The sequence below is a fragment of the Caretta caretta genome, chromosome 16 (genome assembly GCF_965140235.1).
Source record: "Caretta caretta isolate rCarCar2 chromosome 16, rCarCar1.hap1, whole genome shotgun sequence".
NCBI lineage: Eukaryota > Metazoa > Chordata > Testudines > Cheloniidae > Caretta > Caretta caretta.
Genome location: NC_134221.1, coordinates 15,258,569 through 15,285,496, shown reverse-complemented (window position 1 = coordinate 15,285,496; position 26,928 = coordinate 15,258,569). Strand labels below are relative to the sequence as shown.

General features: G+C 50.7%; 2 protein-coding genes across 4 annotated transcripts in view; both read right to left on the bottom strand.

The window, feature by feature from the left end:
- Positions 1 to 20,732, bottom strand: part of LAMC3 (laminin subunit gamma 3) — a 45,112-nt gene extending 24,380 nt beyond the window's left edge. For all 3 annotated transcript variants that reach the window (XR_012665221.1, XM_048823197.2, XM_048823198.2), the window contains exons 1-9: positions 20,325 to 20,732; positions 10,596 to 10,900; positions 8,636 to 8,766; positions 5,287 to 5,453; positions 4,098 to 4,286; positions 3,143 to 3,260; positions 2,890 to 2,988; positions 2,071 to 2,207; positions 163 to 279 (exon numbers count right to left, since the gene is read on the bottom strand). Coding sequence is in view for 2 of the 3 variants with exons in the window: in XM_048823197.2 (XP_048679154.2) it covers positions 163 to 279; positions 2,071 to 2,207; positions 2,890 to 2,988; positions 3,143 to 3,260; positions 4,098 to 4,286; positions 5,287 to 5,453; positions 8,636 to 8,766; positions 10,596 to 10,900; positions 20,325 to 20,703 (1,642 nt within the window). In the remaining variant the exon portion in view is untranslated. The remainder of the gene's footprint in view (positions 1 to 162; positions 280 to 2,070; positions 2,208 to 2,889; positions 2,989 to 3,142; positions 3,261 to 4,097; positions 4,287 to 5,286; positions 5,454 to 8,635; positions 8,767 to 10,595; positions 10,901 to 20,324) is intronic.
- The window catches only part of AIF1L (allograft inflammatory factor 1 like), a 158,765-nt gene that overhangs the window by 52,717 nt on the left and 79,120 nt on the right, over positions 1 to 26,928 (bottom strand). The gene's annotated exons all lie outside the window — the stretch shown is intronic.

Genomic DNA, 26,928 nt, shown 5'->3' with positions numbered 1-26,928 from the left:
TTCATCTACCACTGAAATACAGCCACCTCTGGGGTGGAACACGGCAGTTGGTACGTTGTTTTAACTGTGGATTCTTAAACACACAGTGCAGGTTTTATTGCAGCCACACAGTAACCACAGTTACAATGTAGCAGTTCAGCTGGGCATTCCCACATAGAGTACCTGGTGCTATGAACTCGGCTGGTTCCTCTCCGTCCTGCTCTAGGTAGATCTCCCCATTGGCCCAATGCAGCCGTACTTCCTTGACACCTGGAGCTTCAGCTTTCCAGCCCTCAGGCCCTTGGCAACAAATGCACACAATCAGAGCATGCAGTGGGGCATGATGGGAAATATAACATGGAGCATGCAGTCGGTACCCCCTGCAGAATAGTCATCTATTTGATCTGAGCAGATGCATCACAACAAGAACACATTTGGAAATCTAGCCCTTATTTAGATTTTTAGGGGGGCTGCATCTCAGGAATGTCTTGCCCAAATGACCCCCAAACTGGCCCATTAATACAAGCCAACAGCCCCAGGAGGCACAGCAAGTTTCAAGACAATCTGAGACAGCACACCGATTTTAGAGCACTAAAAGAATCATCCACTTCTGAACAGAAAAGCTCTGCTCAACGTGAACTATAAAAGGGCTGGTGCATGACTAGCTAACTGGGAGCTGAGCCCTTGAAAATCTGTCCTGAAACGAGCAACCCAAACGTGGCTCGATTTCCTACCACAGAAAAACACATGGTCTAAAGCCTGGCTCTATTTCAAATTTATGGAACACATGACAGGGATGTGGCAATTGGTAACATATTTTTAATACCATCAGGATAAGCTTTCATCGGATGTCGTTCCACACCACCAGCTCTATGGCAGCCGTGCACAGGTCAGGTTACATTCATGGGCACGATAGCTGAGCTACCCACATGGGGAATACATGGGAATTTTTCCTCCACTGGGGCAGGAAGCCCACCCCCAGGGTGATGCTCAGTGGTTGTATTATGTATGTTTCTTGTGATGCTCAGCAGAGGGCAGAATGTCCTCACATATGCAGCACAGAGATGGGATTTGTTAGTTTCTAGTACTCCTGTTCTTTTTGCAGATACAGACTAACACGGCTACTACTCTGAAGCCTTATAAGACATATCCTGGCTGCAGGCCCAGTGGAGATAAAGTCCTGTTTCATGGCCTGAGCAGTACCTTCCCTCCATCAAAGCTAGGGTCATGCAGGGGCCTTTCCCCGGTGGGAATAACCCACGTTATGCACAATGTTAGGCCAAGGTTGGGAGGAGGAGGTAGGGTGACCAGATAGCAAGTTTGAAAAATCGGGATGGGGATGGGGGGGGGCAATAGGTGCCTATATAAGAAACAGCCCCAAATATCAGGACTGTCCCTATAAAATTGGGACTTCTAGTCACCCTAGGAGGAGGAAGATGACATAGAAGTTCCAAAGTGTGAGCAGAACCCTTGCACCAGCTGTTCACCCCTTACTAGGAGCCACGTTTGAGAGGCAGAGAGAATCCAGAGGGAGCCAGGGGAAACCTCCTCCCACATGTTCATCTATCCCCTCCCCAAGCCAACAGAGCTTTTTCACCAGACTCTGCTCCACGGTTTTTGCGGGGAAAGGCCATTCAAACCTTTCAAAGCTACCCCAGCCCCTGGCCACTGCAGGATGGTCACAGCTTTCAGTAGCAACATCTGCCATTTAGCCGGTACTTTACAGCCCATATACCGGTATCTAGGGGCCACGGCATCCACCACTTCCATGAGCTACTCTGGGGAGGAAGGTGGTAGTTATGTAATGGCCTCCCATAATGCCACGCAGCAGTTCTGGGCAGGAAGTGAAGGGGAATACTGGGTCCAGTTGAAATTGCAGGGGGAGTTGATGGTGGCAAATTTAAACTCGGCTGGTATCAGTGATTTATTTGCAGTGAGGGGAGGCCAGAGGACCGCCCCCTCCCCCAATCTAAGCCAGACCCAAACTTTTAAAAAACCTCAGTGCAAAGCTTAGCCTCCATCCCCGGGTCTCCCTCCTCCAGCCCTGCCTCCCCTTTCCCAATGAGCAGGCACCGGTGTTGGGGCTGGTACCTTGGCTGAAGTCAGAGCGGACGTGGTGCACCTCGTACTGGGCGGCTGCAGTGCACGCAGTCGAGTGGCCATAGCAGAAGCAGCTGGTGCAGCCTGCGGGGTTGGGGGGCTGCAGATTGAATGAGCCAGGTTGGCATCTGGATGCAGGGTGACAAAACACAGCAGTGGTGCTGAACGGGGGATGGGGCAGGCATGCACGCTTGCAGTGGGGGAACTACAGCTACTCCCCTCCTGTCTGCTCCCCAAAGCATGCAGCTGAGGAGCAACGGGTGTGTGCATAGGCAGTAGGGAGGAAAGGAGGCCGAAGAAAGGGACTTCAAATCCCAACCTCTCCCAGCAGGAGTCGCTGGAGAGAAAACGCTGCAGGGGATACCTCAAATACTGCATTCCCAGCCTCTCAGCCAGCGTGGGCCCCCGGCGCGAGCAGAGCAGAGGCAGGAGGATTGCCAAGAATGGGAAAGGAGTGCGGGCTCCGGGGGATGAACCACTGCACTCCCAGCTCCTCCCAGCAGGAGGCACCACGGGGAGTGCTGGCTGTAGGGAACCGGTGGCTGCTGCAGTCCTATCTTCTCCCAGCAGGTGGCACAGTAGGGAGCAGCGAGCTTGCCGTTCCCTCCGGTCTCCATCCCCAATCTCATTGCTCCCGTGGGGACGGAGGGGTGCTGCCTCGCTCATGCCCACCCTGGAGGGAGAGACTGACCCGGCAGTGGCTGAGCTCACACTGGGCGCCCTGACACCTGAAAGGGGGGAGGGGAGGCTTTTTCCAGCCCCCAGCCTTTTTCCAGTCCCCAGCACGGCCCGAGATGGTGCTTCGCTCACCTGTTGCACAGGTAGCCTTCCACCTTCTCCTTGCAGGAGCAGCGCCCCGAGTTGGGGTCGCAGGTCCCCACGCTGCCGGCAGGGTCGCAGGCACAGGGTCTGCAGAGGCAAAAGCCAACAACGTGAGACCAACTCTCCACTCACCCGCCTGTCAGCCCTTGGCCCTATCAGGTCAGGGCCAAGGCTGCGCTCAGGGGTGGGAAGCGGAGAGGAGCCAAGCTCCCCTGAAGTGCAGGGGAGCCAGTTCTCTCACCTGCAGCCCCCTTCGCTCAGGGAGTGGAACCCGGCCCGGCAGCGCTCGCACTTCCAGCCAGTCACGCTGGCCTTGCAGTCGCAGGCCCCCGAGCTGTCACACTGGAGCCGCAAGGAGCCTGCAAGGAACCAAACCAAGAGGAAGCCGTGAGAGAGGGGCTGGCAAGAGAGGGAGACTGCTCTCTCCCCCCCCCCGCCCCCGCCCCAAAAGGGAGCAAGGACTCTGCCTCGAGCACAGCGCTATGGAACCTGCGGGAGGTGGATCGGGAAGGGAGGTGCCTCCAGGAGTCATGGGCTGAGGGAAGAGCATGCTGCAATAGGTGGCAAAGAGGACAAGTCACAGAAAAGTAGAGTGCGTGTGGGACCTGACGGAGAGAGCAGGGCATGGCGTGGGGCAGGGTGGGAGAGACGCTCCCCGGGATGGGACATGGTTGAACTTTTAAGGTTTATGGTTTTTTTAAGAGGTCTCAAACCAATCACTGAGGATGCACCTTTGTCCCTTCCCCGCAGTTAACTGGGCCCCCATTTCTGCCACAGTTAAGAGGATTTAGGCCTCTCGCTCCCTGGAGCGGGTGAGGGGGCCTAGTCTACACTCGAAAAGTTTGGCTGGGATAGCTATACCAGCATAGCTTCCCAGTGCAGATGCACTTATATGGCCAAAAAAGGCTTTTGTAGGTGCAGCTTATACCGGTTCCCGGGGTGAAATGAGGTCTGTTGTATCTACACTAGGGCTTTCGCCAGCATAGCTGTGTCGGTGGGAAAAAAAAAAAAGTCACAGCCCTAACCAACATTGCTGTAACTATCTAGTATAGCCCTGCCGTGAGACACAGGCCAAGCGCAGTGCCGGGGTCACGGCTTTGCCAGGTGGAGGCTGGACAAGCTGGCGGGACATGGCATCACCTGCGCCAGGGCCACCCCGTTTCCTCCCCCCAGCGGTGTTGCCGTGCACCACATACCCGCCGTGTTGCAGTTGCATGGCTGGCAGGCCGTCTGCCCACCCCACCGGTAGTAGTTCTGCCGGCAGCGCTCGCAGTGCGGCCCGTCGGTGTTATCCTGGCAGTTCAGGCAATGGCCACCATGTCCCGTGCTCCGGTACAGCTCCCGGTCGTAGAAGCACTCCACCGATCGGCCGCTGCAGTTGCACGCTGTGCCGGAGGGAGTGGGGGGCAGGTAAGAGCGAGAACGTCACAGGGGCCAAAACAGACATGGAGATGGAGGGGCTTGGGTCTGACTTGCCACTGGGGGGTGGGGAGGGACTGAGCTGAGACAAACCCATGGCACTTGGGACCTCCGCTGGGTTCCAGCCCAGGTCCCCTGGAGTGAACGGATGATGTGTTACCTCACTGGACGGCTATTATTATTATTCTGTATTGTTTGTAATCTGGGAGAACCAGGAGCCCCCGTCATGGGTCAGGACCCCTTTGTGCTAGGGGTTAAGCACAGCACAAAGGTAAGCCCTGTGCCAAGAGCCTATAATGGAAATGCAGCCCCCTTTCCTGCTTCTGGGGTGCAGTCAGGGAATTCCCCGTGGAAGGCCACGCGCATCTGTGCTAGTCCTCAGAGTTCCCAGTTTCTCCGTCAGCGTCCAGATGCTAAATGCACTGACAATCGTCCGTGTGTCTGTCTCTGACTGTAGGTAGCGCTCTTGCCTCTGAGTCGACCTTGTTATTTGCTGAGCACCCCCGGGGGCTAAGATCACTGCTACATACAGGAGATCAGACCCGTGCCCCATGACGCTTATAGTCTTAATTGGATGGAAAACCCAAAATATATGCCTGCCCTCAGAGAAGGGCTGATGTAACAGATGGGTGACCCCCTGGGTGCAGCATGGGCATCTCTTTCCACAGTGGCTGGAGCTGTCCTGCAAGAGGAAGGAGCTGTTCTCTTGCTGTGCCAGGGTGCAGGAGAGGGCACTGCCCTGGGTCAGAACCAGGACCCTAAGCTAACTTCCCCCAGCATCTGACGTTAGCAGCTTTTGGCCACTGCCCACATGGGCTGGATTCGAACTGGCAACCTACAGGAACAAGGCTCCCGGGACCCCGAGAAAAAATGATTTTCTGAATGGCAGAGTCAGCCTGCTGAGTGAGGAGTGGGGCCAGTCAGCTTCCTGAGAGCGCCTGCAGGGCCCTAAGACCTGGTACTCACGGAGACACTCGTTGGCGGACTGAGCAGTTCCTCGCGCCCATGGCCGGTCCTGGTAGAAAGCCTGGCATTGCTCGCAGTCCACCCCGGTGGTGTTGTGCTGGCAGAGGCAAACCAGCTGGCCCATTTCATTGGGGGCACACTCGCTGGCATGGCCGTTGCACTTACACCTGCAAGGGAGCCAAGGGGCTGTCACTGTCAGGGTTCGGCTGAGCCTTGGGAGCATTAATTAGAATGAACATTGTGCTCAGCAGAGCCATTCCCTCCGTAGGCATGCCCAGCTTCCATGGACTGCAGGGAATCCACTGACTCCAATGACGGGCTCACCCCTGGATTTGGTCCAGTTTGTGGTGGTGCCAGGGTGTTATTTCAAGGAGGTGAAGCTACTCTAGAGCAGCGGTTCCAGACTGCTGTACCCCTTTCAGGAGTCTGATTGTCTTGCATACCCCAAGTTTCACCTCACTTAAAAACTTGGACCATGGTAAGTGGACTGGGTTAGGTGGCACATAAGGACATCCAGCTGAACCAAGCTTAGCTCAGCCCCCCATGTCTCAGCCGGGGCAGCTGCCTACAGCACACAAGGGCACTGGTTCTAGCCCAGCTAGCAGAAGACAGGCTGAGCTGGCAGGTCAAGTGCACTGTAGTGTCTAGCCAGCAGCTGGTGAGTGCACAGGGATGTGCCTCAGGGGGTGGGCTGCTGGGCTGGTTTCAGGGCCCCCAGGAGAGCATCGGGCTATGGACAGAACAGACATCACCCAAACAGGAGGAGGAGGGAAAGCAGCACAGGCTGGGCCCATTTCAAGGCCACCCATCCCTCTCCCGCAGGCGCTTCCCAGCAGCACCAGCTGCGAGGTCATTGAGACTGAGGGTGGCCTGATCAGACGCTAATGAGTTCCAGCTGTTTGGGACTGGAGTGTCAGATGAAGTTGCTGTGTGCTCCTCTCCCAGCGTCTCTACTCTGGAGCGTGGCGAGCAGCTCTCACTTGGCCATTGAGATGTTGACCATGGGGCTCCGATGGGAGCAGGGAGATACTGACAGTACAGCCTCGTTCCGGGCACCCGAGGGGGAAGAGCATGGAGGGCGGGAGGTGCCCTTCTCCATGGGAGTGCTCATCTGCAGTACGCTCACTCGCAGGTACTGCAGGCCTGGCCCAGTTTGTCCTCCAGAAGCAGAGAACTCCACCAGGCTTTAGCAGGAGAAACCTGGGCCGGCAATGGCAGATCAAAAAAGAGGAAGGACTCAGCTATACCCTGCAGCAGTTCCAACTTTGTCCTCTCCTTCCTGTCAAGCCCAGCGACTCCAGGCCTGAGCGCCCAGGGCCAGATGTCATACAAGTCAAGCAAGCGGCCCCTTGCCATACGGCCCACCCTGCTTAAAGTGCACTGGGTTTGAACAGGCCAGGGTTTAACCCTTTGGACACTGAAGAGGAGGATATTGGTGTCCTGGGCCTTCTCCCTCAGTCCCACAGGAGCTCAGCCTCCACACTCTGCAGTCACCCACAGGCCTTTGCACCCCACCCATCTGATCTTGACCACTGGCTGCTCTTCCCTGCACAGAGCCCTGCACCAGTTCCTCCCCACCCATGGCCTGACCCACTAGGGAGACCTGTCTCGGCTGGTCTGAGGGAGCAACTGGGAACCAGCAGGGGGCAACTGAAGGAAAAGGAGAGAAAAGTGGGGGTTCTCCCGAGCATCCTGCCTGCTAACAGCTGGAGACCCCTCCTCTCACAGACCAGCCTCCCTCCCTGGCTCCAGCCTGCTAAGCCTCACCCCTTTCCCAAAGCTCACAGACAGTCTGGACCCCAGGAGCCGAGGGCACTGCGCACCAAAAGGGCAGTCTCCCACAATCACAAGCCCTGTGCGCCGGCAGGAAGAAAGCTGGCCCTGCTCCAGGGCAGGCGGGAGCTGGAAGGCTCTGCTAGCGCTGCTGTTGTGTTTGGGTGAGTTGTGTGTTATGGCTGGTTTGCTAATCCCCGAACAGGGCTTTGTTTGGAGCTCCCTCTGCGAAGGCGTAGCATGGGAGCCGAGGGTTCATTTCTCCCACAATAGTTTTGACCGGCAGCCCGCACCGCAGCTCTATGTCCAACTGCTTGGGCCGTGTAAATGCTCTACGTATTGAATACAAACTGTGCACCATATGCAAGCAGGACAAAGCCTGTTCCACACATGAGCAGGTTTCCACAGCCTGTTCCCCTGCCAGGTCCTGTTTGCTGGAGATCCATCTCCCTTGACTCCCTGCCTGCTGCCTCCTGAAGGTTCCTTTTCCATCTGATAACGAGAACATCCATAAAGCCCCAGCACCTGGGAGCTGAAGCTGGGAACTTTGGGCAGAGAAAGAGTGACACACTTTCTAAGTCCATTGAGATGCATGGGCCTGGGAGAGCTTTCTGGAGGGACTGAGAGGGAAGATGGCAAGTATAATCCTAGAAACATATGCCTGGAAAGGACCTCAATAGGTCATCTAGTTCAGTCCCTTGCAGAGGCAGGATTAAGTATTATTTAGACCATCCCTGACAGGCGTTTGTCTAACTTGTTCTTAAAAGCCTCCAGCGGTGGAGATTTCACAACCTTCTGAGGCAATTTGTTCCAGTGCTTAATTACCCTGACAGTTAGGAAGTTTTTCCTGTTTCTAACCTAAATCTCCCTTGCTGCAATTTAAGCCCATTTCTTCTTGTCCAGTCCTCAGCAGATAAGGAGAACAATTTATTATCCCCTTTATGTACTTGAAGACTTGTGTCCCCTCAGTCTTCTCTTCTCCAAACTAAACAAACCTAATTTTTTTCCCCAATCTTTCCTCATAGGTCAGGTTTTGTAGACCTTTTAATCATTTTTGTTGCTCTCCTCTGGACTGTCTCCAATTTGTCCACATCTTTCCTGAGGCGCCTTGCCCTGAACTGGACACAGAACTCCAGCTGAGGCCTTATCAGAGCAGAGTAGAGCAGAAAAATGACTTCTTGCATCATGCTTGCTACATTCCTGCTAATTCAGCCCAGAACGATGTTAGCTTTTTTTGAAACAGTATTACACTGTTGACTCCTTTTTAGATTGTGAGCCACTATAACCCCCATGTGCAAAATAGGGACTGCGCTGCTTAAACAGGGGGGAACTGGAGTGTAAGTGCCTCTCATCTGTGGCTCTCAAAAGGCTTTAAGCCTCACATCCTCCCTTTGTACCATCATCTCCATTTTACAAATGGGAAAACTGAGGAACAAGGAGATTAAATGGCTTGTCCCAATCACACAGTCTCAGAGCTGGGGGCAGAACCCAGGAGTCCTGACTCCCCGTCCTATCCCTTTACCACAAGAACATCCTTCCTTCCACTTCTTCTCCCCATGCCCCACCCACGCCTTACCTGCCGCCAACCGAGAAGTCAGAGATGGCGTAATAGTAGGACTGCAGCACCTTGGGATCCTTGAAGATGTCGTCCCCGAATGTGTTGAGCCGGTTCAAGGAGATGAGCAGGTCAGTGCCGGTCACCCACTCCTGAGGAGTTCAGGCCACAAGAGAGCAGCTGGTGAGTGGCCCAAGCAAACACATCACCCTGGGGCGGGTGCGGGGGAGGGTCAGCAGCCCCTTTACAAGAGGGAGCAGAGGAGGCAGCAGAACCACCACACCACCTTGAGGAACCACCATGTGTATTGCACTATGTCCTCTCCTTAATTCATCGAACCCTCATGCTGCTTAGACACGCACATGCACATGCCAGAAATCGTGCAGTCCAGGTGTGGCATGATCTTGTCTTCTCTCCATCTGCACCATGTCCTCCCATGCCGAGGGAGGCCCTGAAACGTTCTCCCCATTTGGCTGGCAGCGGAGAGGGGCCCCAAGACCTGACACTGGATCCCAGTTTCAAAATAGCCAATGTTTTGGGAAGTTTGGGTCTGGGCTTGATTGGACCCATTGAGATGGAAGATGCTCAGATCCCACAGTGATAGGTGACCTAATGAATGATGGATGGATGAGATAAAATTTAGGATCCAAAGTCTTCAAAATGCAAGTGTGTTTGGACCTGGGATTTTGGTCCAGGTCCATTTTGGGTCACAGCTAGTAATGGCTAGCTTTTGAGTGGTTTACGGAAAACAACTTTCCTCCTTGCTTCTGGGAGAATGAGTATGATAAGGACATTGCTCTGTGTCTTCTCAGGGCATGCAGGCAGCAGGCACCAGCAGGGTCACTCTGAAGAGAGAACTTTTTTGCTTCTCTACTTCTCCCCCATCCCCACCCCTTCATCAGAGACCTCCGTTCTCTGCACAGAGCTGGAGCGGAAGATCTGACATTTATGAAAGTCCTCTCTCTGAGGGTTCCGGTCAGGAGGAGATTCACTGAAGGAGCTGCCACAAAGTCAGATGATATAAAGCCAGAGACTGGAACGTTAACATTCCATGGAAGAACTGACGGGAGCTGAAGGGGACGTTCTGCTGCTAGTGTATAGGATGTATCCTCTCCACTAAGCCCCCTGAATATGTACTTTCCACCACCTTCAAGTCCCTTTGAGAGCACAGTGTGGTCCAACCTTAGGCCTGGTACCTGGACACAACCCTAGTTCCCAATATTGGTAGCAAAATGAGGGAGAACCTTAGACTATGAAGTTGAACGAAGACTAAATGTTCTGAGTCCCAGGATATGTCTACATTGGAATTGGTAATTTCCAGTCGAGTAGACATACCCACTCTAGCTCTGGTTGAGCTAGTGCACTAAAAACAGAAGTGTAGCCATGGCGACTGAAGGGCTAGCCATTGGAGTATGTGCCTAGGCTCTCGGACAGCATCGTACTCAGGGCAGTTGGCCCATCCTGCCGCTCGTCCACCGCAGCCGTGCTGCTATTTTTAGTACACTAGGTCAGGCATAGCTAGAGCGGGTATGCCTACTCGCGCTGGAAATTACACCTTCCAGTTCCAGTGCAGACCTCCCAATGGTGTTAGGAATGGGGTTAGCCAGCGAGAGTCTGGAAGAACTGGATTAAGGCCAGCCTAGCACGATCCATTCCACTAGGGTGCTGGAGGTTATTCACCAAGGGCTTGGTGGATCAGAGTTTGGGCCAGCTGAACACGGTCCATCAGACCCCTATAAATCCAGCTCAGAAACATATTGCACATCTGTACATTCACACACACATACACTCACATCGGAGCAGAATGGAGTTAAGAGCGGAATCTCACTTTATCTGAACAGATCTTTCTAATGTGCCCACCCATATGGTACCTGAGCACTAACAATATCACAGATCTCCAAACACGGTTCCCAATGCCAGCTCCCCTGAGCCACCTGGTCTGCTGGACACACATGGCTGCCTCCAACCCTGAGCCCAGTACCTGTAGCACATGGCTCTTGTCAAAGCTGTAGGCGCTGGGCCGGCCCTCCAGGGTGGAGAAGGCCACATTCCCTCCACTCAGCGGGGAGATGTCGCTGAACTCCTCAGTGCAGAAGGCCACTTGCTCATCCTCACCAGGCCGCAGGTACTGCCGCTCTTGCTTCCTGTAGGTCTTCCCACAGGAAGCGCTGTAGTACTGGTACGGGATCCAGGGCCCGTCCACATGGCTGCGTTTGTAAATAGCAAAGCTCTCTGGCCGGCTTGTGTGAAACTTCAGCCGCACATAGGTGATTTCATAGGACTTCCCTGAAGAAGGAGGAGAAGAGAAGGCAACGTGGTTAGGTGCCAAGAGCTCATCCACAGTCTGTACATCTCTCTTTGGGTACCACCAATTTCAGGAGCTACAAATGCTTGTCAAAATCTGCTGACATAGGTCATTCATGTCATGGGGTAACTGACTTATTGCCCATGCTAACCCCATATGTTGTGCCACGAGGAACCTGTGACAGCTGCTTCTAAATGAGGAGGTGTAACATTGTCCCCGTGTTACAGCTGGGGAAGCTGAGGTTCAAAAGAGCTGATGAAGTGATTTTTCCAAGGGAAAGGAATTACTGAAGTGGTTGGGGATAAAACCTAGGAATCCTGAGGCCCAGCCCTGTGCTCTAGGTGTTCTGTGAATACACAGAGGACTTCAGGACTGTCATTCTGACACTCTTCTTACCAGCACAAAATTCACACCCACATTTTAAATGCTAGAAAAGGGAATGTTTTACAGAGATGCTACCCCAGAGGAATGAGCCATCAGAACAGGTCCGTCCCCAGTTGATGGGGCAGGGATGAGCAAATGTTTCCTCTCCTGGACATGCCCCATGTCAACACCAGGCAGGAAATTCTTGCTCACACGGACGCCAGTCGCACCTTGGATTCCCCTGGACAACACCAGCCCAGAGCGACCCAGCCTGCCCAGTGTCCCTGATAGCTCCTGCTTTTGCTGTTTCAAGCAACCTGTTTATTTTCTCTCTGTCTGTTTCTCTTGACACACAGAGAGATGCGTCAGCCCAAAGACAGCTTTGCAGCTGCTCTTCCAGTGCTGGTCCATGCCAATGATGGGAAGGAAGATGCTGGATATTAAAAAGCAGCCAATCCATCCAGGTCAAAAGATCAGAGCTGGGACCCAGACCAGACACTCAGCTTCTCAGGTGCCAGCCGAAATCCAGCCTAGCTTGAGGTCGTTGCCACCTAATAGCTGCTTGGTGATCTCTGCAAAATGGGTTTGCTGGGTCTCAAGCCAGATTCCAGCAGACAAGTATCCTGCGCACACACAAAAAGGCTCAATTCTGAGCTCACTCACACCTATGAGACTCAGGAATGAACTTCACTGAAGTCAATGAGCCAGCTCCTCAGATGGTGAAGTCAACAGAGCTACGCTGATTTACAGCAGCTGAAGAGCTTGTCCAATGGAGCTAGACTGCTGTAAAATCAACGTAAGGGAGAGGAGAATCAGGCCCACCATCACCAACTGGCCTCCTTCAGGGCAGCATTAGGAAAGGAGCTGAAGGACTCGGTGGACCATGGAGACTCAGCTCCCTTGTTGGCCTTTTGAGTGAAGGTTGACACCACCCGCTGAAAGAGCAGCGTGCGGAGGAGGCTGCAGCGAGGATAAACAGAGGGGGTCCAGTCCCCGAGGGCAGTCAATCCACCACTACAATTGCTTATTGAAAACATTAGTGAGAAAAAATAATACAAATATCAAACTGCTTAATTGCCAGAGACAAAGGACTGGGTTCAACTCCGAGAGCTGGTTCTTCCATAATTATACTACTATTGATAGTACAAAACAATCCGCTACAAGGTTTGGGCTTTGTTGGAAAAGATAATGAGTCCAGAATGTTAGACGGGTTATTTGGGGACTAAGAAAAACCAGCCTTTAATTGGACCCATATGAATTATGTCAGCTATGGGCTGTGACTTTGTAAGAATGCTGTCAGGGAGCGGAGATAACTCAGGCTACCGCCGGGCTGTGGGGGGAAGAATCTGCCATGGATCAGCAGTGCCCAGATTCTCTCTTGTCATCACAGAAACCTGACTACTGTTTGCAGTTCTGTCTTCGGGAGAGATTTGCTGATAACCTTGCAAGAAGGCAGCAAGCGTTAGGGGAAGTTGACAGCAACTGCTCCCCCTTGGAGACAACCCCTTTTACAGGATGACTCTTGAAAGGCGCTGAGTGCTGAATATCCATTGAGTTCAGTGGGAGCGGAGGCGGAGCACCTCTGAGGATCGGGCCCAGCGTGGCTGTTGTACCCATACTCTCTCTTCTCTTTCTTTTCCAACTCTGCTGTTCCTCTCTGGTTGCCTTCCACCCTCTGGGAGCTTTCTAAATTGATCCTAGTGGAGGCTTTATCTGCAGCTGGGTTCTGTGCTCACTGACCTGCTTCCAACTCATCGCTCTTGCGAGAAATAATGCATTTCTAATGTCTTTTGTGAGAGTTCCTTTGGTTTCATAGAATCATAGAATATCAGGGTTGGAAGGGACCCCAGGAGGCCATCCAGTCCAAACCCCTGCTCAAAGCAGGACCAATCCCCAATTAAATCATCCCAGCCAGGGCTTTGTCAAGCCGGACCTTAAAAACTTCTAAGGAAGGAGATTCTACCACCTCCCTAGGTAACGCATTCCAGTGTTTCACCACCCTCCTAGTGAAAAAGTTTTTCCTAATATCCAACCTAAACCTCCCCCACTGCAACTTGAGACCATTACTCCTTGTTCTGTCCTCTTCTACCACTGAGAATACTCTAGAACCATCCTCTCTGGAACCACCTCTCAGGTAGTTGAAAGCAGCTATCAAATCCCCTCTCATTCTTCTCTTCTGCAGACTAAACAATCCCAGTTCCCTCAGCCTCTCCTCGTAAGTCATGTGTTCCAGACCCCTAATCATTTTTGTTGCCCTTCGCTGGACTCTCTCCAATTTATCCACATCCTTCTTGAAGTGTGGGGCCCAAAACTGGACACAGTACTCCAGATGAGGCCTCACCAATGTCGAATAGAGGGGAACGATCACGTCCCTCGATCTGCTGGCAATGCCCCTACATATACATCCCAAAATGCCATTGGCCTTCTTGGCAACAAGGGCACACTGCTGACTCATATCCAGCTTCTCGTCCACTGTCACCCCTAGGTCCTTTTCCGCAGAACTGCTGCCTAGCCATTCGGTCCCTAGTCTGTAGCTGTGCATTGGGTTCTTCCGTCCTAAGTGCAGGACCCTGCACTTATCCTTATTGAACCTCATCAGATTTCTTTTGGCCCAATCCTCCAATTTGTCTAGGTCCCTCTGTATCCTATCCCTGCCCTCCAGCGTATCTACCACTCCTCCCAGTTTAGTATCATCCGCAAATTTGCTGAGAGTGCAAACCACACCATCCTCCAGATCATTTATGAAGATATTGAACAAAACCGGCCCCAGGACCGACCCCTGGGGCACTCCACTTGACACCGGCTGCCAACTAGACATGGAGCCACTGATCACTACCCGTTGAGCCCGACAATCTAGCCAACTTTCTACCCACCTTATAGTGCATTCATCCAGCCCATACTTCTTTAACTTGGTGGGTCTCAGTCTAGTTTCCAGGGAGGCAGAACACAAACCACCATGACAACTGGCTCTGACTTGTGTTCTCTGCAGAGGCTCAGGATTGGCTGGGGTGGGGCGGGTGACCTCTCACCCCAAGTAGTGGTTCCCTCCAGGTCCAGATTGAGGCCACAGTGGATAAAATTGGATGATGAAAAATAATAATCTTCAGATTTTTTTGGTTAATTTAAATACAGTTTTGTTTTAAAAAATAAACCTATTTAAATTTGAAATTATGATAACCTATGTTATGGGGTAAACTTACTATGATCGATTAAAATAATGTAAATTAAACTTCAGAAATTAATATTAGGCAGTACATGTTTGCTGACAAAGTTTTAGGCAAAAGTCAAAGCACTGAGCTGGTGGAAGTCACTGGCTCAGCACCTGGAACCACCTTTCGTTGAAGTACAAAACCAGTTTCTGACAGCATTGGCCTCTTCTGCAGATGCAGTGAGAATATATTCTTCATTTCAGTTTATTCAACTTGTTCAGTTCAATGACTAATTCATTCAAAGTCAAGAAACCCGGTGGGAGTTGAAACATTAGAAAAAATTGTTTTCCTCTCCCAATTTATGGATGAAAGTGAGGTGTGAGGGGATGAGATCTACTAATTCTAAAATCTTGAAGGACATGGTGATCAGAAAGAATCATCTTAATTCACTAACTACAGATAACACTTCCTTTGTTTAATAAGTCAGTCAGTTTTAAATGCAAAAGATGGTTTGATTAACTTTTTTTCTTGTGTATCCAGCACATTTAAGGTTTAATTTAACTAATTCTAAAAAATTTAAATGTTTTTGTGCATTAATTTAATTTCATTTTCCCTCCAAACAGCTTGATGCAAATCATGAGTAAAAGAAATAATTCCCATCTAGTAAATAAGAAATGTATCAATCACCATTTCTAACAATAAAAAAAGTAAAAATTACAAATCTGAATACATGTATGTTAAGCTATATAATTGCTTAAAGAAATATGTATAGATACAGTGTATTGTCCTGGTTAGCAAAAAAAGCAGCACCAAATTTAGGCTAAAGCTATATTTAGTTGCAAATCAACATGATTCAGTGGTTACCAACCAATGAGAATCAAGTCTTCTTTAGGAAAAAAAAACCAACTAAGTACAAGTGCAAATCAAGATTAAAAATTGATTATTTAAATCAAGGTTAACTCCATGCTGTTTAAATCATGATTAAAATTGGTGATTTAAATCAATCCATCCTGGCAGAGGCACACTGGACGGGCAGCGTTGTTGAAGCTTGCCTTGATGATGCCCATGTCCTGCCTGTCCTGGGAAAGACTCACACCCTGGTCTCATGTAGGACTCCTGAAGGTCTTTGGGGTGGAATTCCAGACACCCTGGGTGGGTTTATTCCCAGACAGAAAATTCCTTGGGGGCGTTTACCAAAATGGCAGGAGGTCACAGCTGTCAATGCGCAAAACAATTTCCTCTGGGAGGGGAGCTGGTCTCTGCACTGTGTCAATAAACAACCATTGAATGACCCTCACAGAATCAGCTTAGATTCCAGCTAAGTAGCAGACGGCGGGAGCAGCGGGAATCGGAGATCCCAGGTTCAATCTCCAGGCTATCAGATTAATAAAAGACTGCACATCAGAGAAGGTTTTGGAGTTTGCTCTTGGCCCAAGACACTAGGATAAAATTAATGGGCCAAACTGTGTTCTCGTGAGAATCTGGATAATTCATTTGACTACAGACGTGGCTAACACCAACAAAAATTCTGGCACATAAGGATTTTCCGTTAGTAGCCCAGCAGGGGCGGAGGGGAGGGGAGGAGTAAAAGAACCGACAAGCAGCAAACTGTGCATAGAGGAAGAAAATGAGCACTGCACGTTGCACGATCTGGCGGGTAGAGGAGGAGCATGGGAAACAGGACTCCTGGTGCTATTCCCAGCTCTGCTGCTTACTCTTTGGGCCTCAGCTTGCTTATCTGTAAAATGAGAAAGATCCACCGGGCTGGGAGGCTAAACTGTTTAAGTCAGTAAAACTATTTGAGGTCTCTGGATGAAAAGGACTATAGATGGGCTGAGTATTATTGTAATATATAAGTGTCACATCCACCTACACTCTCAGCTGTACCCTCAGATGGAGAAGCCACACATTAGTCCTCAATGACATGAACAGTTGCTACACAAGGATCCATCCCTTAAGAGTCAAACTGGCTCCTCCTTCCCCCTCTTAGGCACAGAGAGATGTTTCATAGATTATAAGGAGGGTGTTATAAAGCAGCTACGGAAGCAGGACATTTTTAAAATCAGCAGGTCCTGTTAACTTGCATCCAGAAGTTTTAAAAGAGCTGGCCGAGTAGCACTCTGGCCCATTAATGTTGATTTTCAATAATTCTTGGAACACTAGCGAAGTTCCAGGGGATTAACACAAAGCTGCTGTTGTGTCAATATTTAAAAGGGTAAACAGGATGAGCCAGTCAAAAAACAGATGATACAGGACTCAGTTAATAAAGAATTAAGGGAGGGTAATATAAATAATGCTAATTACCATGGGTTTATGGAAAAACAGATCTCAAACTAATTCATCATCTTTTCTGATGAGATTACAAGTTTGGTTGATACAGGTAATAACAGCAATGTAATATACTTAGATTTCTGTAAGGCATTTGACTTGGTACAACACAACATTTTGATTAAGAATCTAAAACAATACAAAAACATGGCACAATTAAATGGATTCAAAACTGGCTAAGTGATAGGTTACAAAATATAAATGTAAACAGGGAATCATCAGGTATGTTTCTAGTGGGGTCCTATGCTATTTAACAAGGTAATTTATCAATTACCTAGAAAACATAAAATAATTACTAATAAAGTTGGCAGGTAAAGATTGGGGGAGAGGTAAATAATGAAGCGGACTGGACACTGACACAGAGCAATCCAGATCCCTTGGAAAGCTGGGTGCAAGCAATTATGCATATTAATAAGATCAAATGTAAAGTCATATCTAGGAACAAAGAATGTAGGTGATACTTACAGGATGGGGAATTCTATGTTGGGATGCAATGATTCTGAAAAGGATTTGAGGGGATAATCAGCTGAACATGTGCTTCCAGTTTGATGCTGTGGCCAAAGAGCTAATGTGATCCTTGGATGTTTCATCATGGGAATATCGAGAAGGAGTACAGAGGTTATTTTACCTCTATGTGGCACTGGTGTGACCACTGTGGGACTACTGTGTCCAGTTCTGCTGTTGATAGTTCAAGAAGGATGTTGGGGAAAAAAAACTTGGAGAGAAGTCAGAGAAGAACCACAAGAATAATTAAGGGATTGGGAAACATGCCTTATATTGAAAAACTCAAGGAGTTCACTCTATTAAGCTTAACAAAGAGGTTCAGGGATGACTTGATCACAGTCTATTAAATACCTACTTGGGGAAGACACATTTGATAACAGAGGGATCTTCAGTCTAGCAGACAAAGCTATCACAAGATCCACTGGCTGGAAGTTGAAGCAAGGCACATTCACAGGGGAAATAAGGTGCAAAAGTTTTTAACAGTGAGGGTAGTGAACCGTTGGGACAACTTAACAGTGGCTGTGCTGGATTTCCCATCACTGGAATTTTTTCAAAGCAAGTTTGGATATTTTTCTAAAAGATTTGCTCTAGTTCAAGCAGGAATTAGTTCCGAGAAGTCTTGGGTCTGTCTTACGCAGGACATCAGACTAGATGATCACAGTGATCCCTTATGGCCTTACAATCTATGAAGCTGTAAAAGGAAAAACCGGGTTTTATGGAGGTGGAACGTGGAATGAGCGCTTCTCGGCTCCTCCAGCGTCGCCTTTCATCCCAGGCAGGAAGCCCAGTCCTAACTTTCTGGCGATTCAGAACAGATGTCTGCCTGGCTGTTCACGGGGGGCTGGGAAAGGAGTGACCTCTCTTGGAAACAAGCTGCTCCTGTCTCCCTCCGCCCTTACCCCCACTGTTCCCTTAGGAATCAGTGGCCACAGCACGAACCTTCCACCCTGATGGCTTTGCAGGAGCGGTGCTATCGACTGCTTCCATTGGGAAATGCACCATTGCATGTCCCCCAAGAGTAGCCCAAGCTAAACAGACACACACTCTGACAGCTTTTGGCTGTTATTATTACTATTTATTATTTGTTTAGCTCCAACAATGACTCTCTGTAATCTCTTGTATTCAGAATGTGGATGGCAGGATATGAAAGAATGAAAATATTTGCGGAGGTGGCTAATTGCCAGGAGAGTTTATATAGCAGGGAAACCTTTTCAGTTTTATTTATAATAGAAGGCATAAGCCCTTACATTTTAACTGTTGAAAAAGTGGGACAGTTTTAGAATATCTGAAATATATGGGCCAGATCTTCAGTTGGTGGAAACTGGCGTCGCTCCACTGAAATCAGAGCTATGCTCCTTTACACCAGTTGAAAACCTACCCCATAGGAATTGATTCACCACCATGTTAGTTTAGTTTTACACCCTTGGAACTGCATTGAAGTCAATGGAGATACACACTAGTGTAAAACTGACAGAGAACATTGGTGACCCCGGCCCATAATACACAGCTTTAAATAAGGTTTCAGAGTAGCAGCCGTGTTAGTCTGTATTCGCAAAAAGAAAAGGAGTACTTGTGGCACCTTAGAGACTAACCAATTTATTTGAGCATAAGCTTTCGTGAACTACAGCTCACTTCATCGGATGCTTTAAATAGGAAGCACAAGCTACCATACACCTTCAACTGTTGGTGACTACTTTGAATACCCAAGTGTTATTGGCTATATAGAATCCCATCTGTTTTTACATACCTGTGCAATTCATTTAATTCAACATATAACTCTGTGGAAAATAATGATTTTTCCCCAAGAGAAAAAAAAGGGGTTTGTTGTTACCACATTGGACTGGGAGCCAAAATTCTTGCGACCTACTCTCTGCTCTGCCACTGATTGACTGTGTGGCCTTGGGCAAGTTGCTTCACTTTTCTGTGCCTCGGTTTCCTCATCTGTGAGCTGGAGATCATAATACTGATGGTTGGCACAGGGGCTGAATGCAGCTCCACTAATTACTCTTCATAAAATCACGGATGGAAAGTGCTATAGAAGTGCAAAGACTTAGGATACAGTCTATGATCCTTTCACAGTTGTTTTGAGGCTGAACAAATGCAGCTGGCAAATGGCAGCATGGGAAAGGTGTTTTGCCAGTTTGGGACTCACATGCCTTCTGGATCACATTATCCCATTCAGTCGGCAGGGCCCTATGCAGTCTGTCCCCCCTTCGCCATAAACAAACCCCGCTTTCCAGTGCCCTGCCCCACTTCACTATGGGCCCAGCTATTTCTAGAAAGGTTCTTATCTGGTTCCCATCACCGCAGCGCCAGAGAAACTCACAGCTTTCAATGCATTTATCCTCACAGCACCTGAGAAGCAGGGAAGTGCTGTTATCCCCACTGTATAGATAGGGAGCTGAGGCATGCAGAGGCTAAGGGTACGTCTACACTGCAATCCAAGGGGCGACTGCAACATGCATACATGCACTAGCTTTTTTAGCCATACATGCATGGCTAAACATAGCAGTGAAGACGAGGGCGCAGAGGCTGTACAAGCCTGACCGGGACTCTGGGTACATACTTGCATGGTTGGCCCTTACGGGGGCATCTTCACCACTCCTTTTATCCACACTAACTAGTGTAAAGCCAGCATGGGAATGCCTAGGTGGGCTGCAGTCATCCCTCTAATTGCATGGGCCAAAGCCATAGAATCATAGAAACACAGGGTTAGAAGGGACCATCAGGGTCATCTAGTCCAACCCCCTGCCAAGATGCAGGTCACGCAAGGAATGGTGGAGTGGGAGACTCAGCCTGGCTCTCCTGAGTTTCAGACTAATGCCCCAACTACTGGGCCATCCTTCCTCCCACAGGTCCAGCTCACATTTTTAATCTCATCTATACATGTGTATAATGTTGCTCTCTCTCGGGGCAGGTGGGGGATAATCCTAGACGACCAGACCAGCCAACTCCCTCTTCACTTCAAGGGCCTTCTCTTTCCAGCAGCCCCTGCCACTCTGGGCCAGGCCCCTTGAAAGCAGAAGGTTCCCTGGGAAAGGGCGGTTCCGGTCGCGCTTACCCAGGTGCAGGGTGATGTTGACAGAGTTGGGGTGCTGTATCCCGAAGGCCATGGACTGGCTCTGCCACCAGGTGCTCTGCTCCTGGCTGTGGAAGTCGGTCAGGTAGGTGGGGTTGTGGTGGAGCAAGGGGTCTCCCGCGTCGCAGCGGTGGCACAGCTTGGTGGTGTCCCGGGCTCCCATCTGGAGGCAGTAATCCTCGGGCGGGGAGCCGCACGTGTTGGTCACCCACACCTCCCTGCCGAACGCTGCATTTTCGAAGGCGGGCGTGCAGTGCTGTGCCTGCCCCCACGGGTCGTAGCAAGAGTCCATGCCCTCTGCGGCAGGGTACGGCCCGAGGGACAGCAAGACCAGGACACACAGACAAGGAGCCTGTGCCATGGCGAGCCTCAGAGGACACTGAGCTTCCTTCTTTCAGTCACAGCCTCTGGAGACTCTGGCAGGTCCCTCCTTTTTTGCCAGAGCAGGCCCACTCTCGGATCCACTCGCTCCAGGTTCCATCTTGTGGATGCTGATGGAAATGCCAAAAAACAGGCTTATTTTTAAATCCAAGACAACGTATTCACCTTTTGTTGGCCCAAGATTGACGCCAGGGTCTATGGAGGCTTCACTGGACGTGGAGTGACGGAAAGAGGCCACAGCCCCTCTTCTCTCCATGGCCTATAGATGCCAAGGGATACCCCAAAAGTGTCTGGCCCTGGCTGTGGTTGGGGCGCACCTAGAGCCTCAGCACATCCTTGGAAGCCCCTGTCCTGACCCACCCTTACCACCTCCATCCTGGTCTCACCACTGTGGGCCTTTGTGGCAAAGCACAAGGCCAGCCAGAGAATTCTGGGAAGGATTCTATGGGAGGGACCCCCCAAACCGGACTCATTTTACATAAAAGGCGTATGGGCCCCCGCTGTGGGAATAGGGCCCAGCAGTCTGTTCCCATCAGCCCAGCAATGGCTCTGTAATGTTTCACATCCGTCACATTTTCCAGGCTCTTTGCAAGAAGAGGGCTAGAAAGAAACTTTTCTTTTTTTTACATGAAAACGGAGAGTCTCCCTCTATTTCTTATTGTGCCAAACTGAGGAGCAAGGGAGACCTTGGGTGTCACTGAGCACAATGTCTAGCTCTGCCTCGGCTCTCACACCCCCAACACTGTCAGTGCTCCCCAATGCTGACCGGGGGCACCCCTGCTGTTCCAGTTTGGGGCTCCCCGCATAGCTTTGCTTGCAGGGACCCCGTCACTCAGACACCATCTTTGCCCTAACCTCCAGCACCCTTGTTATTCAAGTGACGCCAACTGTGCTGAACTGTGTTTTACGATGGCCAGGCACTCTCCCATCGGGGACTGGGCTGAGCCGCCCAAACTCCTCCTCTCTGGTTCCCCGCAGGAAGGCAAGTTTGGGGTGCAGGACTCCAGGATCCCCATTCCCTCTTGTGCGACTGAGCAGAGCAGTCAGAGAGCTCCAAGGCCCCTTTCCCCAAGCACTTAAGGAAGCCTCCGGGCTCTGAGGAGTTGAGGTAGCTTCTTCTTCTAGTGAGGCTCAGACTTGAAAAGTGTCTCCAGTAGGTGGCAGGGACAGACCATCATTAATCCCTGTCAAGCTACTAGCAGGGAAATGCTACTGGGGTGGGATGGAGGTGCTCAGAGGAACAATAGGTCACCCAAACGGGGAAGCAGGAGCCCAGCGGGGTTACAAGGAGCGCCAGGCCGTGATTCCCTGAGCAGCTTCTCAGGCAAAAAGAACATTTTGCTTCACCTGCCTTTGTGCTGCCCATTTCTGATGCGTTCCTCACCCAAGAGACCAGTTGAGGATTTAAAACCAAGAGCCGAAAGGGCTGAAGTTTGAGGGGTCTCAACCACAGAGCACCGGCCCTGAGGTGAATCAGAGTGGTGCCGTCCTGGCCAAACACTTGCTACTCAGCGCAGGCTGCATGGGCATGGGACATCTGAGATTCAGATTGAGACCAGAAGAAGCATGGTATCCGTCAGACCCTTTGATGGTGTCCCCTGAATAGATATGTGGGCACAGTTGGCAACGGGCTTTGTTGCAAGGATAGGTTCCTGGGTTAGTGGTTCTGTTGTGTGGTATGTGGTTGTTGGTGAGTATTTGCTTCAGGTTGTGGGGGGTTGCCAACTATGCCCACATATCTATTCAGGGGACACCATCAAAGGGCCTAATAACATCAGCCACACTATCAGAGGCTTGTTCACCTGCACATCCACCAATGTGATATATGCCATCATGTGCCAGCAATGCCCCTCTGCCATTTACATTGGTCAAACTGGACAGTCTCTACGTAAAAGAATAAATGGACACAAATCAGATGTCAAGAATTATAACATTCATAAACCAGTCGGAGAACACTTCAATCTCTCTGGTCACGCAATCACAGACATGAAGGTCGCTATCTTACAACAAAAAAACTTCAAATCCAGACTCCAGCGAGAAACTGCTGAATTGGAATTAATTTGCGAATTGGATACTATTAATTTAGGCTTAAATAGAGACTGGGAGTGGCTAAGTCATTATGCAAGGTAGCCTATTTCCCCTTGTTTTTTCCTTACCCCCCCCCCCCCCAGACGTTCTGGTTAAACTTGGATTTAAACTTGGAGAGTGGTCAGTTTGGATGAGCTATTGCCAGCAGGAGAGTGAGTTTGTGTGTATGTGTGTGTTTCCGGGACGGGGGGACGGGGGGGGCGTGAGAAAGCCTGGATTTGTGCAGGAAATGGCCCACCTTGATTATCATACACATTGTGAAGAGAGTGGTCACTTTGGATAAGCTATTACCAGCAGGAGAGTGAGTTTGTGTGTGGGGGGGCGGAGGGTGAGAAAACCTGGATTTGTGCTGGAAATGGCCCAACTTGATGATCACTTTAGATAAGCTATTACCAGCAGGACAGCGGGGTGGGAGGAGGTATTGTTTCATGGTCTCTGTGTGTATATAATGTCTTCTGCAGTTTCCACGGTATGCATCCGATGAAGTGAGCTGTAGCTCACGAAAGCTCATGCTCAAATAAATAGGTTAGTCTCTAAGGTGCCACAAGTCCTCCTTCTCAGTCATGCAAATGCCTACCATAGAGGAGCTGCACTCACGTAACACAATCCTTGCACGGGAACAGCTTATTTTGGTTTACAAGTCTGGGTTCATTCTGGTGCACTGCGTGTCTGCTGAGGGTTTGCACTGGGGCATGGGCACCTACTTTGACTCAGCTACTCCTGTGGCTAAATCCACAATGGAGAAGAGGCCCGAGACTTACCTCCAGAACCCAATGGTCCCCAGCTGCTGACTGAAAGGAGATGCTGGCCTCTGTCTGATTTGCTAGGAGCTTGTTTAGGCTTCCCCCACTCAGACGTCACTCCATAATCCACAACAGGGAGCCTCTGGTCATTCTTTCAAGTTTTTTGTGGAAGAGTCCTACAGAATTTAACAGAGAGCAGTTATTTTATATAAGTCTTTGTGGCCCACGCTAGGATTCAATAGGATGGGTCACAAAATATGGAAAAAGTCTGCATTTTCTGTTGCATTCTATATGTTTTTAAGAGCAATTTCTATACTCCCTCCTGGCTGTTAAATTCTATATGGCTTGCCATAATGGTGCTGATGAAGAAGTGGGTGCCGAGACACAGAGTAGCTGAGGACACGGACACTTGGATGGACACAGACGCTTGGTTTGGTGCATGCCTCTGAACTGCTATCGGCCAGCGTAAGCCTCACCATGGGGAAATGACAGCATCAATTCAGTCCTGCTAAGAGAACTTCACTCCCAATGCCAACCACTTCACAACGCCTGACTCCCTGCAGCGAGGCAGGTGTGAGGCTGAGGCTGCGATTCCACCCTGAACAATCCTCCCACCCCAGCTGCCAGTATCCCCAAATGTTCTTTAGCTTTGGGGCACATATGTTGTGTCTTGTACCCTGGAGTACACACAGCTCAACCTTTACCTCTAAATGTGTCCTAGGTCTATACACTATTCTACCAATGCACCTCAGTCACATCCAGCACCCACCTTCTCTGCGGAGGTTGCACAGTTCTGCCAATGCACCTCACCCCAGACCTGCTCAACCCCACTTATTCCATCCCAGCATCTCCACACAGCTCTGTCCATGCTCCTCATTCCAGCCACGGAGCACCCCCAGCTAGTCTAGCCCTGGGCCTCCACACTGCTTTGCCAAGACATCTCAGTCCCAGCCGACAACATCCAGCTATTACAGCCCCTCACCCGCCAGCTTGTCCCTTGCAGCTCAACCTTGATTTAACACCCCTTGCTATGCCAGGCCTAGACCCCCCCTCTCAGTTCTGCCAATACACCTCAGTCTCAACTTTCAAGAATAGGGTCAGGTGAGGGAAGGGAACTGGAGGTTGGCTGAAAGAGCATAGACTTGATGGAGCTGCTGCTAGCCCCTTCAAGGGCATGGGGCCAGGCACCCTCCCAAAGGAGATCAGGAAGTGTCCAGCTTTTTCCATCTTCAGGCCTCACTGCAAGATTCAACTCTTCACCCATGCGTTCCCTGAAGCACCAGAGCAGAAGAAAGCCCATTGGTGCACTCAGAAATAAATAGAAGCCGATGGCCAAGCCAAGGAGTAGGACAGAGAACAGACTGTCCCTTCTGGACAAGCTCTCCTTGCTTTTCTATAATCTGTTTCAGTTACCCACAGCAGTGCTCCCTGGTTAGAATAACTCGCCCTTAGAAGCTCTCTGGAAAGGTTCTTGAAACTTAGCCCTTATTTATAATTTAAACTCCCTCCCTCGCCTTTTCTTTTGTTCTTATTTATTTATTTAGGTCTCACAGCTTGCCTCTCAGCACTGGGGAGAGGGCACTGGAGACCAGCCGTGAATTACCAAGGTCTTAGGGAGTCCAAAAGCAGTTCCCACAGCACTGCAGTTTCAAAGCCTCATTAGCATGTATCGACCCAAGTTCTGACAGCTGCAACTGATTCCTCAAGGAAGGGAGAGTTCCCAGTGCTGAGAAACTTCACATCAGCTGCTCATGGCGAAATGGCCTGTAGCAAAGCAGCTGATGTTTCCCTGTGCTCCATTTTTTCCCCTTTAAATAAAAAGTCATTTTCCTCCTATGGATTTTGGGGAGGGGGGAGGAGCAGGGGGGGAGGGGGAGAATGGGATTGTTGGTGAGCATGAATTCTCCACAGAAAGGAAAGGAAGGAACCATTTCCTTCGGGGCTGGAGCTGTTCAAAGTACATTGCTAGGGGGCTTCTGGCCCCAGGGAATTGAGGCAAGGGAACCGCTAGGAGATCAGATGGGGTGAGGTGGAAGCTGAGGGAAAGGGAGGGCAGGGGAGGATGAGGGAAGCTGGGGTGTGTGGGGATCATGGTGCGGTGGGATGGGAGGAGACAGGATCATGGGGGGAAGGACGATGGTTTGGGGTGAGACTGAGGGGGCTGGGAGAACATGGGGTAAACTGAGTACAGTGATGTGGGGTAAGGTGGGGCCGAGGAGGGGTGGGTGAGTTGAGCTGAGGGGAAGCAGGGCAGAGAGGTATGAGGAGCCAGGCCAGCGGTTTCGGGGAAGGAGGCCGAACAGGCAGGGGGTTTTCTCCGACCCTCTCTCTCTAGCACATTCCCATTCCAACAGCTTCTTCTCTCGTGGCCAGTGCTGGGACGGGCCTTCTGACCCCCACTGCATGGGGCCAGCTAACTGACTGGCACAGCGCGCCCTAAGAGCAGAGCTGGGGGCTGTCCTATTTCCAGCCCCCCAGAATGAGCACACCCTACACGCTCCCAGACTCAGCTGTGACACATCCTCCATGGAGCACAGCCTTGGTCAACCTGCGCTCTCTGCTGTGCGCATGAAGCCCCAACACGGGCGTCTGCCTCCCCCCTCCACCTCGGTCCTCCCCTCTACACCCAGCTCCGCGGAGCCCGGCCCTTCAGCCAGGCCGTGGTATAGACTGGTCTGCACACAGACTGCAGGAGAGAGGCTCTGAGCTGAGCGGCCACGCTCAGGGAGGGAGGATGGCTAGGAAACCAGAGCGTAAGAACTGAGCTGAAGAGAATCTGACACTTTACCCACCCACTGCTTATTATCAATGCCACCCAGCCCGGGCAGGACCTGGGAGAAATGACACAAAATATAAAAGCTGGCCAGCTAGAAGTGGGCAGTGCAAGAGCCCTGGGGCGGTGGAGATTGCTGCCGGGTGCCCTGAGGGAAGAGAATCTGAGATGAAGAGAAGGGGCAGGGAAGAACTACTTCTCTCTCTTCTTCGCATGACTCTGGATATTTGGGAACAAATTTTGCAGTTTATCAGGGCCTCTGGGTGTGCTTTGTGCTCTCTCAGGCTGGCACATTATTGCCAAACAGAGCTGCCTGGGTCCAGGATGGGATGGGGAAGGCTCCCCCATGTAATAAAAAAAGCAGGGAAGAGAAATGCAAACTGCCTGTCAAGCAGCTGCAGCAGCAAGAAGGGGCCTCTGCCAGGGAGTCACTGACACCATGGGCACTTCAGAAGGAAAGCTCTGCCCAGGTGTGACGATGTGATGCAGCAGGGAGAGGGGAGTGTTGACCTGGGAATGTGCCCTGGGGATGGGAGACCTGAGAGCCTGTCACCTGAGCCGGGATGAGGAGGTAACACCTCTGCCCAGGAATGTGAACAGA